Source organism: Austrofundulus limnaeus, unplaced genomic scaffold (genome assembly GCF_001266775.1).
Source record: "Austrofundulus limnaeus strain Quisiro unplaced genomic scaffold, Austrofundulus_limnaeus-1.0 Scaffold15, whole genome shotgun sequence".
Classification (NCBI taxonomy): Eukaryota; Metazoa; Chordata; class Actinopteri; order Cyprinodontiformes; family Rivulidae; genus Austrofundulus; species Austrofundulus limnaeus.
In genome coordinates this window covers 1087074-1103101 of record NW_013952417.1, presented here as the reverse complement: position 1 = coordinate 1103101, position 16028 = coordinate 1087074, and the positions used below count along the sequence as shown (strand labels likewise).

Genomic DNA, 16028 nt, shown 5'->3' with positions numbered 1-16028 from the left:
TAGGTAGGTAGGTAGGTAGGTAGGTAGGTAGGTAGGTAGGTAGGTAGGTAGGTAGATAAACTTTATTGTCATCGTTGCGCTGAAAAAGAATCAAAAACAATGAACAAGATGTTTGTAGCTCCCATACTGTATTTAAATAAGAACATTATAAAATAAAATAACAGTAGACCATTTCAAAGTGTCAAGTAGACATTATTGCACACAACCATAACAGCACCAAGTAAACCATGTGTGTTTAGAAGTTTGCCATTGGAAACTGATCTTGAGTCTGTTCCTCCTGGTCCTCACAGTGAACCTTCTACCTGATGGTTGTCTGATGAACAAATTGTTCCCGGGGTGTGATGAGTCTCTGTGTGTGTGTGTGTGTGTGTTGTGCTCTCTGGAGGCAACAGAATCTGTGTAATTCCTTCAGAGAGGGCATCCAACAATGTCCTGAGCCACCTTTATTATTCTCTGGAGCGCTTTCTTCTGAGCCACTGTACAGAGAACCACTCACACAGACACACAACTAAAGTTGACCAAAGTACTGTACAATTTAGTTAGACAAAATATTCAACAATAAAAAAGTAAATAAATTTGAAACACTAAAAATAACAAAGATAAGTTAAAATTAAAACACTTAAATTTGATTCCTGTTAGTTTGATTTCTTTAATGCCTGGAGCTGTTTCTCTTCAACAACACACAGACGCATGGACCATTTACATGGCGTGAAACAAAACATGAGTCATCAGACCAGCCTACTATCTTTCACTTCATTACTCAGCTTGCCTTTGGTGGTAAACACAAATCAGTGTGGACACTGCACAGGTGATACACAGAGTTAGGAATGTTAAAACATTCTGTGCTCTGACTTTCTGTTAAAAACAGCGTGAAGGCTTCAGGGTGGCACAACAGTTGTTAGAACAGAATCACTTCCCAGCCTGGGGATTTTCTTACACTTAGCATCTTCTCCGTATGCATGCATGGATTTTCTTTGAGTTCTCCGGTTTCCTCCAGCAGACAAAAAACACATGATGCATGTTTAGGTTAGTTGGCAAGTCTAAGTGGAGCTGAATGGTTGTCTTGTTTGTCTCTAAGGGTAGCAGCCTTCACTCTCCATGTACATCAGTGAACTTGGACCTAAAAATTTGACCACAAATATAAATGAAGTATTAAATCAAAGACCCAAGAGAATCAAACCCATGGCCTTCTTGCTGTGAGGCGACATGCTAACCACCGAGCCGTCGGGCTGCCATTTAACATCTTATTGCAACAAAAGTTTCAGCCAAGTTGCTTAATTTACACTCTTCTGTCTGTGATAAATTTCCAAACTCCACTGTAAAAAAAGAAACAACAACAAAAAATACTTGGCTGTAAAATTTGCCATATTTATTCATGTATAACACGATCTCGAGTATACTGTAATACGATAATTGTTTTTGAGCTTAAAAAGCATAAAATCGAATCATAAATAACCTGTGAAATACTACTGACACCTCCCCTACCCCATTTTATGGATGATTTTTAGGGTTAAATTTCTAGTATTATACATGAATAAATTCAGTAAAAAATCTCTACCATCTTTGTTTGTCTGTTTAATTTGCTGACGGCGCCATGAATTCTGTGATACCATTAGCCGAGTTAGATACTCAGATGAAGGTGATGTTTTCAGGGTTTTATCAGCCACGTGAGTAGGTGCCTACAAATTGAGACAGCCTACGGCACGGGGCAGTGACATCAGTGACAGACAGATGTGACCTGCGTCGGCTGCAACCCACGAATTGAGACACAGCCAGAGTAGCAACAGAAATAACATGACTCAGAACTAACCAGCAGTTGTAATGTTTGCCTTGTGCTGTGGACGTGTTTTCACTCTGGCATCCTTTTCATCAAAAATACTGTCCAAAAGGAGAAAAGTGGACAAATAGTGTCGAGTTTTTCAGGAAAAAATGGACAAGTTCCTATTTATTAACAGAAGTAGTGCTTGGTTTGTATGCAGCAAGTTTCAGTCTTCAAGGAATGTAGTATTCTGTGCCACTAAGAGACACAACATGGTGAAAAATACAATAATATAATATAATAATGACACAACAGCTTGCAAGGACAACTGAGAAAACATGAATAGTTGGTGAATCTGAAGAAACAATAGTCTGTTTTCATCCGGAGCTGAGGTTAGCGATGCTGCAGTGAAAGCTAGCTACCTAACTGCTAATGAAATAGCATTAGCATCCAAGCCGTACACTGAGGGTGAGTTTGTAAAAACATGCATGATTAGGTGGCAGAAATCGTACGCCCTGAGAAGAGACAAGCTTTTGCCAACATTAGCCAGACCAGAAACACTGCTGTTGATAGGATTTCTGAACTCTCAGTCAGCTGAAACAAGACGTCAATTCATTTATTGCAATTTCGTGGCATCACACATATTGCTCAGCTGGCCATGTTTATTCGTGGAGTTGATAAGATGTTAACCATCACAGAAGAGGTTCTGGAGTTAGTGTCATTGATGGATACCAGAACAGCTGATGACATCTCCTCTCTTGTCGGAGCACTGGACAGAGTCAGAGTGGACTGGTCCCTCACTGTCAGCCTGCAACCAATGATGCACCATCAATAATCAGGAAAAAGACAGGTGTTGTGACAAAACTCTGAGAGATAGTACAAGCCACAAACAGAGGAGATGGGACTTTTCATCAGGAGGGACTGTGTTATAAGTCCTTAAAAACGTATCACGTCATGGAGGTAGTTGTTTGCACTGTTAATTTTATCCGAGCAAGAGGTCTGAACCATGAACAGTTTGACTGCTTTCTCAGTGACAAAAACATTACCTGCCATACCACACCGTAAGGTGGTTAAGCTGGAGCTGTACTGAAGCGTTTCTACCATCAGCGGGAGGAAATTGAGCAGTTCATGGAGGAAAAAAAAAGCGAAACCAGTGAAGGAATTTAAATCTCCAGAATGGCTGCAGGACATTGCATTATTGGTGGATGTTACAGAGTTCTTGAATAATCTGAACAAAAGGTTGTAAGACCACCAAAAAGTTGTAACACAATATAATGACATCATTCGTACATTCAAGCTGACCTTGTGGGAGACACAGCTGCAAACGGTGAGCTTGCTCATTTTCCCCGTCTGAAGGATCTGTGTGCAGCTGGAGTTAACGCTGGCAGGAAACACAGAGACGAGACCACAGGACAGGAGGGAGTTTGAAAAGCAGGTTCGAGTTTTTGGTGAACTTGAGACAGAGTTTGCAGTATTTTGCTGACCTGACATGAAGATTTGTAAAAGGATTGTTCATTAAATATAACATTTTCATAGTGTTCTTTAAATTTGTTGCAATAAAAAAGGGGAAGAACTTCGACTTGTTATTATTTATTAGTTATTATCCTGTGATTTTACTGTTTCGGCCCATGTGAGATCAAATTAGGCTGAATGAGTTTGACACCCCTGATCTAAAAATATATTTTATTATCATTTGTAGTTTGAAACATATTTGGAGTGTTTTACACACTTGTTTCTCTTCAACATTACTAAATCAAAATTATTGGTAAATGTCCAAATATGCAAATGAGGTGCTTCTGTCATTTAGCGACTTTTAGGACAGCCAATAGAGAATTTTCTTACTGAGGTGTTGGCAGCAGTAGTCCGCCACTCGAAATCTCACTCCAAGCTCAGATCAAAACTTTAGAGCCCTGCGTTTGTACAATATACTGTTCTTATAATGTACAAGTGTGTTTGGGTTCAAAAATGTATTTTCTTCCATAACATCAATACACCTCTGATGTCCATAGCTGAATTAAACCAACACAATGAGAATATTTAACAAGCTGAGAGGATTACAAAAGACCAGCTTCTTTCATTTTTGTCCTGGGAGATTTACAAATATTGACTGTAATTAAATATATTCATAATTATATCAATCAGCTGCTCAGCTCAGCCTAAAGCTGTTTGTGAGTTCAAATGGTTGATAGTTTATGAATTTATGTGATGTTTGGCATTAAGATGCAATAAAATCCTGCGGTCATATTTGTGAACTCAAACATGAAACTGACGCTTTCCAACATGAGGAGCATGGTTTGTTGAGGTTTTTTTACTGACTAAAGGCAAACATGAAGATGCTTTCATGCCAAAATATTAGTTTAATTTAGTTTTGACACACGCTTTGTTGAAGCACAAAGAGCTCTTGACTTGATCTGGCCTCATTGAAATAATAATAAAAATGAACAAACAAACAAACAACCTCCGAGTCTAAAGTCCACCATGTCACTCCTCTTCCTCAATTATCATCGATCTGTGTACAAGCCTACCGACAATGTGGTGTGTTTGAGGAAATGGGAAAAATAGGTTTCATGGTGCAGTGACGCACTTCCTGGTCACACAACGTTCTCTAATTGCGCACCAAATGCGGAAAAATGCGCACATTATGGCAAAAAATTATTCATCATTACATCTGGTTTTAACATTACTTTTATAAAGCTTGAAGTCCTTGTTGTCCAATCCAGCTCAGTGTTTTTTACAGAAGTCCTGTGAAAGCATCACAGCTTTGCCGATCTGAGAGGATTAAAAGACAAAAAATTCCAGTATCCGCATCGTGATCCGGAACATCGCCAACATTTAATGGTGTGTTACATGTGCGAGTACCCACATGTGTTGTAAATGTCATGACAATCCGTCCACAAGTTTCTGAGTAATGTCCACAGACAGACCGACAAACAGACCGACAAACAGACCGACAAACAGACCGACAAACAGACCGACATACGCGACCGAAAACATTACCTTATTGGCGGAGGTAATTACAACAACTTAATAACTTGCTTGAAACCAGAGGAAAAGTTATTAAAAATATAAATTTTGGCCAAAGGGCTTGTTAAAATGTTTTGATGATTCCCCAAAAGAGAATTCTGGGGAGTTGTTGTGAACATTTAATATTTAATATCTTTTCTGTTTAGATAAGGCTTTGTTTGATCTTAGTTTGGAAAAATACACTCTAGTTCTGACCAGACTGATGAACTAGTCTGCTGCTGTTCTAAGTTAACTTAGTAGAAGGATTATATTATAATTATAAAACTGGCTCTAGACTGCATGGGGAAGTGCTAAAGCCAGCTGCTGCTGTTACTGTTTGCATTTACAAATTAAACTACTGTTTAACTTGAAGTCATAACTAAACTCTATATCTTCAAACTGAGCTTGTTCAAAGATCTAATTTTAAAACAGAACCCTACTTTAAAAGATTTTAACTCTCAGTTAAACAAACATTAGATGAATGTTGTTTATGCTTTCAGTATTGTTGTAAAGTGAATGTAAGAGCTGGATTTGCACAGAAGGAACCAGTAAAACTCTACTAAACTCATAAACTGGCATAATTTTGTTACAGCTTCCAGACACACAGTGCTCCTTTCTACTCCATTTTCTGTGATGTGTTGAGTTCTGCCGCTTCTCCCACCAATATCAACAAGACCACCGCCACACTCCCGTCGTCTGCAGACTTCTCATCTGCTTTCAACTCCATGCAGCCACACATCTTAGCTGAAAGGCTCATTGCACGCAGGCCTCCACATCAACCGTCAACTTATTCTTTGGATTACACAGTTTCTCACCAACACCGTCACCAAGAGTGTTCTTAAATAACTCCCTCTCTGGCATCCTCTTCAACTCCACTGGCTCACTGCAAGGCTGTCCCCTCACTGCTTCTTTTCATGTCATACACAGATAACTGCAAATGTCCAGCCCAATTCTCACATTGTAAAGTTTGCTGATGAAACTGGACTTCTTGTCTTCGCTCTCTGGTCACACACAGCAGAGTTTAGTCGAGGTGTGTGAAAGCACATGCTTGGAGCTCAACACCAACAAAACAAAGGAGATAACAGTTACTCCCAATCCCCTGGCCCACCTTTTAGATCCCACCCATGTACTGTTTTCACAGTTTATATGGATGCAGGTTGCAGACTCTGCCGTCCAAGCTGCAGGACACAAACAAGAAAAACAGCCTTCTCCTCAGGCCAATTCTGCTTCTAAACTATAAACATTGGTTTACACAAGGCCAACTTTTTAATGGTGTACATTTTTTGTCAACATTTTTTTAGCTTGTTCACCCATGGGTTTTATAGCTTATTTATCCAAGCATTTATATTTATACATATATGCATTTTACAGATTTGTGTCTTTTTATCCATGTATTTACAACTTTTCATCTATGGGGCAATATTATGTGTTTCTCAGGCATACATTTAAATTCTATACCATAATAAAGTATCTATGTAAACTTTAGCTGTTATTAAAATGCTGTTTTTATGTTTAAATAGAAAATAAACTTATCTTCTCATCACTTCCTCTTCTAAACGCCTTGAAATTGGCCTCTGTCTCTTTAAGAACCTCCTTCCGCTTCTGTCTTGTCCCATTTCAGTGCGGGGGGGGGGGGTCGCACGCTATGATGCAGTCCACTTGGCATCCGAAAATACATATCCTCAAAGTTGATTTTACATGATATTGCCCCTTTAATATGAGGGCTGGGCTTTGAAGCAATAAGAATATATATCGCAGTAGACACATGAACAATATCAATAGAAAACACGTCAGATTGTTGATATTTCACCAAACTCTGATCCAGAACCGTACAGCATTTTGATGGAATTTAAGCTGAGGAGGGATTTTAGCCACTCAGCCTCTTACGGCCCAGCTAAGCAAGGTTGGTGGCAACTCACTGACTCTTAGGTACGTAAGCTAGCAACATCATGTTGAGTAATGTGCGCAGTAGCTGTTTCATGTTTCGCCGCAGTGCCTCATAACTGCTTAAGAATAAAAAAAGAACAATGTAGAGAGAAAGAAATAAAATGAGTGCAACAGCTCGAGAGAAAATTGTGGACAAAAGAAGAAAGTTCCCGTCACCAGTTTAACAGTATTCCAGTTTTTCTTGGTTGCTTCGATGCAGCAGTCAGCTCAAACTCCACACACAGGCCTAAACACTGATGGTCAAAGTGACACATTGCGTTTGTAACGGCTCTAACTGAATCACAACACTTAAAATATGAAACAAATCAAGTATGGCCTCCAAACAACACAACTTGCAACCGAGTTTGTGAGCTCTTCAATCAGTCATTAATGGACACCAAAATACAACACTTGGTGCACCAATGATTGTCATTGTAGCCTGTTACATCCCTTTCATGCCATTTCAATTCAATTCAATTCAAAAATACTTTATTGATACCAAATTTCCCTCTGGGATCAATAAAGTATTGATCCCTCTGGGATCAATACTTTATTGATCCCAGAGGGAAATTTGGTAAATTTTGGTAATTTGTTATCCTTCTACACAGGCTGTGTCAAATTTTCCTTCTTGCTAAGAACTAGATCCAGGATCAGTAATCCTTTTGATGCAAATTTTATTGCTCCCATTACTGTTTTTCCAACTGTGGCTGAAAACTGAAATACTGTAAATATAAACCAAAATAAAATCTATAAAGATAATATAAATAAATTCCATTAGCATATAAGAAATACCCACTCAGTCTCTTCTGCCTTGGACCTCATCCATCACCTTGTAAGGTCTACAGACTGGTTGTTAAGTGAATGTTTTTGTACAGGAGTGTTGAACAGGTGCTTCAGTGATTTCAGACTGATCTAAGTATCTTCTGATAATCAGGAACAGTTTCTGTTTGGTCACCAGAGCTAAAACAGTGGAGTCTGGACTGCTGCAATGACGCCTGTGGTCACTGTTTTGCAAAAGAGAAAATGTGTCCATGTTATGAGAAATGATTAATTATTAATGATTAATACATATGCAAGACATGACTTCTGCTCTGCTGAATTGATGATGAAAACTGAGTTTCTTTAATTGGGTCAAAGCAACCAAGAAAAACTGTAATCAGCCTTTTTTCTCCTAGTCCCTATTTCAAATAAAACAAAAAACGAATCAATAATTATCAATATCGACTGATATGAAACGTTCATATAGTGAGACTTTTTTTGCCATATTGCCCAGCGCCAAATAATATAAGCATTTTTATGACTTAAATTTATCTGTGCTTTTATGCATTTTTAACCCCTGAAAGATGCTGTCTGATTTATCTTTTTTGTTGTGAGTGTGGTTTTGATCTGCACGTTGTTAATGCACTTGTGTTTTATTTTCTGTTTTAGTTACATATGTTGTGTTTTGCTGCAGCTCTTTCTGTATTTGTGCTCTGTGGGTCAGCTTGTGTCCTTGGAGTTGGTGCAGCTGTTGTTTAATATACTACCTTTTTAAAATTGGCCCATCGGGACAAATAAAGTGAATGGAATCAAACTGAATCACTCTGGTTTTGAAATTTCTAAAATAGAAACGTGGTTGGCTGCGAACAGAAGAGCATGTCTTTTCCATCATAAACCTATCCCTGTCTCATTCGCCTTACATCAAAAGACCTCAAGGTTTTGCAAAACTAATTCAAAATGCAAGCGACATGCTCAGGTTGGAAGCAGAACGGTGAGACAATATGAGGGAGAAGAGAGGGTGCCTCGGGGCGCTGGTACACACAGCTTACTCTACGTTCAGCAAAGCGGTTTAGTTGGAAATGATTGCTTCTTTCAGTCTCTCAGTTTAGCTTTAAACGTGCAACAAACAACAATCTGGGAGCTTTGAGAAACAGAAAAACAGTGGAAACAGGCCAACGAAATGAAACAAACAGCTCAGCAACACTGCAGATTTTTAAGGCACTTACAGAACAGAATCCAGGTTACATGGAGGCAGTGTTGGCAGAAAGGTAGTGGATATAAAAAGAAAAGTTCAGAAACACAAGCAGATGTCATAAAGCATGTAGAGTTTGCCAAGCATCATTTAGTCATGCTTTGTTGTTTTTGTTTACTTAATAAGAAATGTTCAAAACCTTTAAAACCTTTCTCTAGTTGTTTGTTTCACTCCCCAACAGGCAGATGGAGATAACAGGTGTCGACCGCCACATCAGAACAAAGACAGAAGATGCTTGTGATTGTGCAGCCTTTCTTTTGTTAGAAAAACAGACCGAAGAACGTAATCAGAGATTACGCATCCCAAATGTGTATGTGTAGGAGTGAGTGTGAGTGATGTGAAAGAGAGTCACGAACAGATATAGAAACTGGGCTCTCCTCCAAACACAGCAGCAAAAGTGTGAACCGATCAGTTTACAGAGCCTAATGGAGTTATATTACAGCCACTTTCATCAGTGTTTTACCCTGTTAAACACTTCACACTGTGAATCCAGATAATTTTCATATACAGACCTGTTTGTTTCATGTCATGTCATGGTTTTGTGTGTCATTTTTGTTGAGAAAGTTTTCTTTATTCAAAAATGTTTGTCTAATAAAGTAGATGAGCAGCCTAGGCATGCTAGTCACTTGCCTCTCCAATGCTAACGCCAGCTTATCCCAGCTAGTTGCTAGCCTCTCCAATGAATAGTCTCCTTTTCATTTGCTAGTGCCGACCTATCATTAACCAGATCAATAACTAGCTTAGGAAAAGATATAGCCTCTTGCTACATGGATGTAGCGACCTATGATTGTGCAATAGTCTTAATTTTGGCCCTCATACCGTGCCGTAATACCAAACCCACTGCCTGATTCACTAAAAGAGTGCAGCACCTGTTTTTTTAGTCTCCACACTATTTGCAAATGTTTGTCTCAAACATGCAACCACAAAATAGAGAGAAAGGAGGAAACTATATATATTTTTTCACAATGAGCTACAGGTTTAAAGATAAAGAGCAGGAACATATCCTGAATGGGTATAAAAAAGACTGGTTTGTTTGGATTCCCCTGGCACCCCTTCGTGATGATGGAGGATAAGTGTAGCTGCAGTGTTGCCAGATGGGAAATGTTGAATTATCGTTTCAGCAGCTCAAATTTATCGTATTTTGAGGAAAATCATCGTACACACCCAAGTTACATTCTAGAGAGGCTCAAATTTACAAATACATCCTGCTCATCTCACAATATGCTCTGTATTCAACAAACTGCACATTCTTTTGTTTATAATAAAGTTAAAAAGCACTGTTGGGTGTCTGTTTTTTTTTTACAAAAGCTTTATTGTAAACAAGAACAAAACATGGAGTCTGGAGAAATGCTGCATATAAAAAGAAATATTAGATAAAATGACTAGAATAAAATGTAAATTATAGGCAAAGTTAAAATGAAATCAGGAAAAGAACAAATCATTGTAGTTTATTGTACTTTTGATTAGTCAAGAAATAAATTGAGTTCATACTGAGCAAATTAAATCAGCAAGCCTCCAAAATCTGTTTTTTTTCTTTTAAAAAATAGCTTCTGGATGACACCTGGATGTTTATTAAATGTAAATGTTGCTTATACTCCTCACCTTCTCAGTCCCACCTTTTCTTTCTGATTTTACAGTTATTATTTCTTTCACATAAGTACTATTATATTTATCTTTGCTGCTACTAGTTGCCATCATAACCCCAACGTGGGAGGGGGGGTTCTCCCCCAGAAAATTTTGAATGAAGTAGGTGCTGTTTCCTGCATTCTGGTGTATTTGCATGTTGTTAAACATATTTTAAACTACATAAATAAACACTTTTGTATCTATTTTAGAGACAGATTCTACATTCAACTCAATGAATCATCCTTTTTGTGTCTCATTGGACGTTTGATTCTTTGACCAGCTGGTAGGAAGTAGAGTTTTAAAAGGGTTAAAAACGACTGCGTCGTGGCAGCCAGCCGTCTCTTTAGAGACAGTAGTTTGTCAAGAGAACAAAAATAAAGTTTCTTCTGTTGCACCTTTTTTAATATATATAGATTAATATATGTTTTTATTCTACTGTCACAGCACTAACCCTCCTTTCAATTGGCTAGGGACCGGCAAAGGGATCTATTTTAAACATAGAAATGTTTTTATTAACATCCCATCATGGATCAGTCGCAGCAGCAGTATTCATTTCATGTCTGGATGGGATGGATATCTGTCTGCAGCAGGGAGAGACGCAGCGTGAAGAAGCCTCCTGTCGGTGCTCTGGGACCAGGGAGGAGCTCTCAGCAGCACAATGGAGAAATGTGTTCACGGCAGAGTCTCTATGAGTTTCAATAACACCAGAAAAAGAGTCGYTAGATTTTCACTAGTCACTTTTCTGAATAACAGTCTCTAGAGGGTCTGAAAAGTCTGTAAATATAGCGAGAAAGTCGCTAAATCGGCATCGCTGTGTTCCACAACCCGCCACCTCTCATGTCAGCGAGCAGCGTGTCGGGTCGATTACGTCACACATTGGAGCGGTCAAATTTTCGTACATTACGGGTTTTTTGGGATTATTGATCGTACATCGTACAGAGGGCAAAATTATCATACAAATACGATAATTATCGTACACCTGGCAACACTGTGTAGCTGTGATGAAGGTGCTCTGGTCGTCAGTGTGGATGATGATCTGGGCAGAGTATCCTGAGTGAATCCAAACACTGTGTGATAAAGACAGGTTTTATTTATAGACTAATATGTTATCCTCTGGATGTTGTCAGGATCTGTTTCTTTTGTTAGTTTTGGTTTATGGTCTTTTGTATTTTATTAGTTCGTGATTTTTGAGGGGTTCAGCATTAACTCCTCAGTCAGTTCCCTGCTTCACTCAGGCAGCCTGCCACGCCCACTCTCACCTGTTTCCAATCTGTGTTCAGCCCACTTGTCTCCAATCACATCATACCATTGAAGGAAATTTGTGATCAATAAATGGAAGTCTGAATGACATAGCAGAAAACCAGTTGAATCTCTTTAAAATGTTTTTATTCTCTTCTGACTCCAATCAGCTCCATGGCAGCAGTCAGAAGACTTGGTGCCTCATCAGAAAAGCAAATTAGTCTTCTAGCAGCTGCTCTAAGGCTGCAAACTCAATAACTAACACAAAAATATTCTCACATAATGATGAATCAGCCTTTTAACATACAGTATGTCTCTTCCCGGTTACACCCCTGAAGGTGGTAACTTTTACATCAGACGTTGGAACTTTATCAACTTTTGTTAAGACAGAAAGAACACATTGATAAGACACACCGATGCTCATTTGCTTTTTAAACCTTATGGCTGCAATGATCAGAAAGTATAAAAGTACAAAACTGGATTCAGTCAAATCAGTTACAAAATTTCTTTCCCCTTCATCCTCAGCAGTTTTTACCCCTCTTTAAAAAAATATTTGTTTTGAGCTTCTAAAGTCAATTCAGCATCTTTGGGTCTTGATCTGTCAACCATGACATATGTGATTTTTCAGGCTTGAACGTGAGTTAAGTTGTAGATATTATGAATTGGCAAAAATGAACCCAGGGTGCAGGCAGCTTCTAAAAGGAAAAAAATAAAGATTTATTAAACAAAAATTGCTGACAGTGCAGCTCAAAAACTCACTTGTGGCGTGGCGTGGCGTGGCGTGGCGTGGCGTGGCGTGGCGTGGCGAGGCGTGGCGAGGCGAGGCGAGGCGAGGCGAGGCAGCAAACATACAGGCTGTGAACAGCACAATGATCAGACAGGGAAGTGATGACAAGACAGAATATAAAGGTGAGACTAACGAGCACAAACAGGAAACACCTGGGAGAGAAACATGAGGATCAGGTGAGAGTGGGCGGGGCTGGAGCAAAGGCAGACAGGAGGAAGAAAACATGAACACAGACAACAATCATAACAGATATACAGTACATCCAGTGATTACTTTCTTAGTTTTTGTTTCTGTTAACAGACAGACAATCAAACACGTACAGTGGTGATTCCATCACTGCACATCCTTCATGGTGGCTGGCAATGATACCGGTTCATTCTAATGTTGACTTTTATGGAAATATAACAATTCAATAATCTGTCATGCATCTAATCAATGAATGAAAACATGTGAGTGTGAAAACCTGGAGACTACTGGGAACAATGTCCGGCCTGTTAACTCCTGTTTTATACAATGAAAGCTTCTTTTCCACCAAAATAAAGTTTAACAAGAAAAGAGGCAAAGATTTCTAAAACGTTTAAACTTTCTGGATGAAAGAAAAAAAAACACCACATCAAATGAACGGTTTTAGTGATGGTCATCCAACATGGCTGCTGTTTCCGTTCCTATCTTCTAACTTTCTCCATCGTCATTGCAGTTAATGTATTTCCCATTTTCATCTTCTTCATTCATTCCTCTCAATTTGCTCCTTTTCAGCCACTTCTTCTGTAACACATTTGACCTGACATCCCTGAGGATTGTTCCTCCTGTTAATTTTCATTTTTCATTCTGTCATCAGTCCTCCTTTGACCTTTTGTTCTTTTGTGAGTTTTATCCAATCTCACACAATGTTGGCACCTCTTCCTGTCTTTCCATTCTTATCTCTCTTTTACAACACCTGTCGCGGTCACCGTCATGCTTCATTTTTTTTTATTCTAATACAGTTTCTTTTAATGTAATCCTCAAATAATTTCAATGTTCTGATTTTTTTCTCCCTGCTCTCCTCTCTGTCTTGTTTCTTTGCGTCCTCTGTCTCTCTGACAGGGGTGTCGTTCGGGTGGACGTGAACCTACAGGACGTGGACATCGACCAGTGCTCCAACAATGGCTGGTTTGCTGGGACTCATCGCTGTAATCTCACCAGCATGGAGGTGAGTCTCTGTTCATTTTTCACAGTTAGCAAGCTGTGGTTTTCTTTCGTACCAGCATTGCTCTGTACAAACCCAGATCAACGATCATCACATTCAGTCAGTTGTTTTTCACTTATGTTCAATCTGTTCTGTTCAAGATGCCATTAAAAGCATCTCGTTTGCTGTAATTCAGAGAGGACCAATCTATGCAGGAAAAGCTTACAAACAGCATTTCACTGGAACCTTTCTGCTTGACATCACTTCACCTGCATTGGTGAAAGTGACTAAGTGTAGCTCTCACTGGGCTCAACTAAAGTGAAAAAAATCTAGACAACACTTGAATGGTAGCCTGGCTCTTGCCTTCCTACGCAGTTCAGCTCAGTTCTAGATTCCCTTCTCTGCTCTGCTGGGATTTCTCCCACAGACGGGAATTTCTCTGGTAAAATTTCAACTGGGTCAATCAGCGATCAGAAGGAGGAGTTCTGAACGATGATGTTGATTTTCTGCACCGTTTTAGTCTGCCTGTAGTTTAGCAATGGCAGCGGAGGAAGTGAAGGAAGCCAGTTTGTGTTGACAAGGCTTCCAAATTAAATTAAAATTGTCTCTCAAATCCTGCAGCTCTCATTTGCAGCCATGTTGTCCAGCTCGGTACTTCTCTCTTCCCAGTAGGGGATGGTTGTTTACAGCGCACGCCATGTCTGGTTAGCTTCTTAGCTTAGCTTCCTTCATGGTCGAGTTGGCGCACTACATGCATCACGGCTAAATGTTAGCCATTGGGTAAAATCAGATCCAGTCATTTTAATGTTCAACAGAGACTACGCCTTCAGCAAGAAATAATTTTTCAATAGCCGAGAGTCCAGACCCTCTGTACGGAGCAAAGCAAAGAACATGGGGCTGGTTTTTATCGGGCTACTTGAACAGAGGTTATATTTCAAACTGTACTGTAACAGCTTTGGTCATTTCATATCTTTCCTTTTTAGACAACTTCATACCCACAGTAGGAGATGCCCAAATGTTGATTGTTTAATCTACTAAAGTACAGTTTTGAAATGCAGATAAGCAGTTTTAAAACAGTTTAATTGTTATTGTTCAGGATCTCAGGACAGATGGAAAGAAAAAAACACAGCTCAGTTATTATGAAGGATTAAGCTCCTAAAATAACACAACAGTTGGATATGTTTGCCTGAAAACACAATCAGACTAGGTTGTGCTTTCTCAGTATTTCATTTAAACAGTGTTCACTGCAGTTTGCACTGTTTAGTCTCTGCCTGGTGTTGTATGCACCACAACAGACTGACTGAAGGAGTAAAGGTTTCTCCTCTTGCTGCAGGAGGAGGAACTGGTAGCAAAGATGAACCAAATGTGTTTATGCAAATGAATACATGCAACCATATTTCCAGTAATTTATTAATCTTAGCAGTTTGATCTGAAAGGAGAGCTGGTATCTGTAATAACTCAAGAATATGGTGCATGGGTCATAACCATTATACCCACTGATACAAACAGCTTACAAAATGCTAATCACTTTGAATGACATGATAATCACAAAGTAAGAAGTGAGGGTATTTTCTTTGAAGAAGCAACTGACTGGCATCTCTGCTACAATAAAAAAATCTAAATATTTTGTTTATTTTAATCAAAATGACATGACAACACAAAGAAACTTCTGTTGATCATCTAAATTCAAACACTAAGACATATTAGTAGCACTTTGTAATAACTACACCTGATTTAGCCTTACTTAAACATTAATAAAGGGTTAGTTAAATGTGAAATCAAGAAATAAAATACAATTTTTTTAAGTGAAGCCATTTTGTTTATTTAGTTAAATGATTAAGCAAGCAGCCACTGCAGTGGTCTATGTTAGTTTGCCTTTTTTAGCCTGTGCATATGGAGAAAGTTTAGTGTGCGCTCAGTCAGCAAAGCTCATGAGTTATTAAGTATGAATTAACATTTACTATGTTGGCTTTAGAAGTAATTAGACTTTATAGGTAAAGCATTAATAAATATGTTAATTTATAGTTTATTAGGAATCATCCTTAATAATGTTTTGAAGGTTTTTTTCTTAATGATTAAGTAAAGCTAAATAAGGTGTAGCAATTACAAAGTGTTACAGACATATTGGAATATAACAGCTCAAATAGTATAGCATTTTTTTATGTAGGCAAAGACATATTGTGTACACGTTATGCAAACAGCTTTAATTTATGACTTACTGTGATTGGTTAAAACACAAAGAAAACAAATCAACAACTGTACAACATGAGTGCTGCCATCAGGGTTGTTATCTGCAATTATAAAGGTTGTCATGCTGATGTGTGAGAATGGAGGTTATCAGTGTGACGGAAGCAGCAGGCGGCAGATATCATGTTTTATCACTGAGCGTGATGGCAGACAGGGAACGAGGAGATAGATGTGTAAGTTGTGTCTGTTGGAGTGATATGGATGTGTGTGTGTGTGTGTGTGTGTGTGTGTGTGTGTGTGTGTGTGTGTGTGTGTGTGTGTGTGT

General features: G+C 38.8%; 1 protein-coding gene across 1 annotated transcript in view; it reads left to right on the top strand.

The window, feature by feature from the left end:
* LOC106513785 (probable G-protein coupled receptor 158) overlaps positions 1 to 16028 on the top strand; it is a gene marked incomplete at its 3' end in the record, with an annotated part of 66051 nt that overhangs the window by 2722 nt on the left and 47301 nt on the right. The window contains 1 exon segment of the mRNA XM_014002770.1: positions 13435 to 13540. Within this exon segment, the coding sequence (XP_013858224.1) occupies positions 13435 to 13540 (106 nt within the window).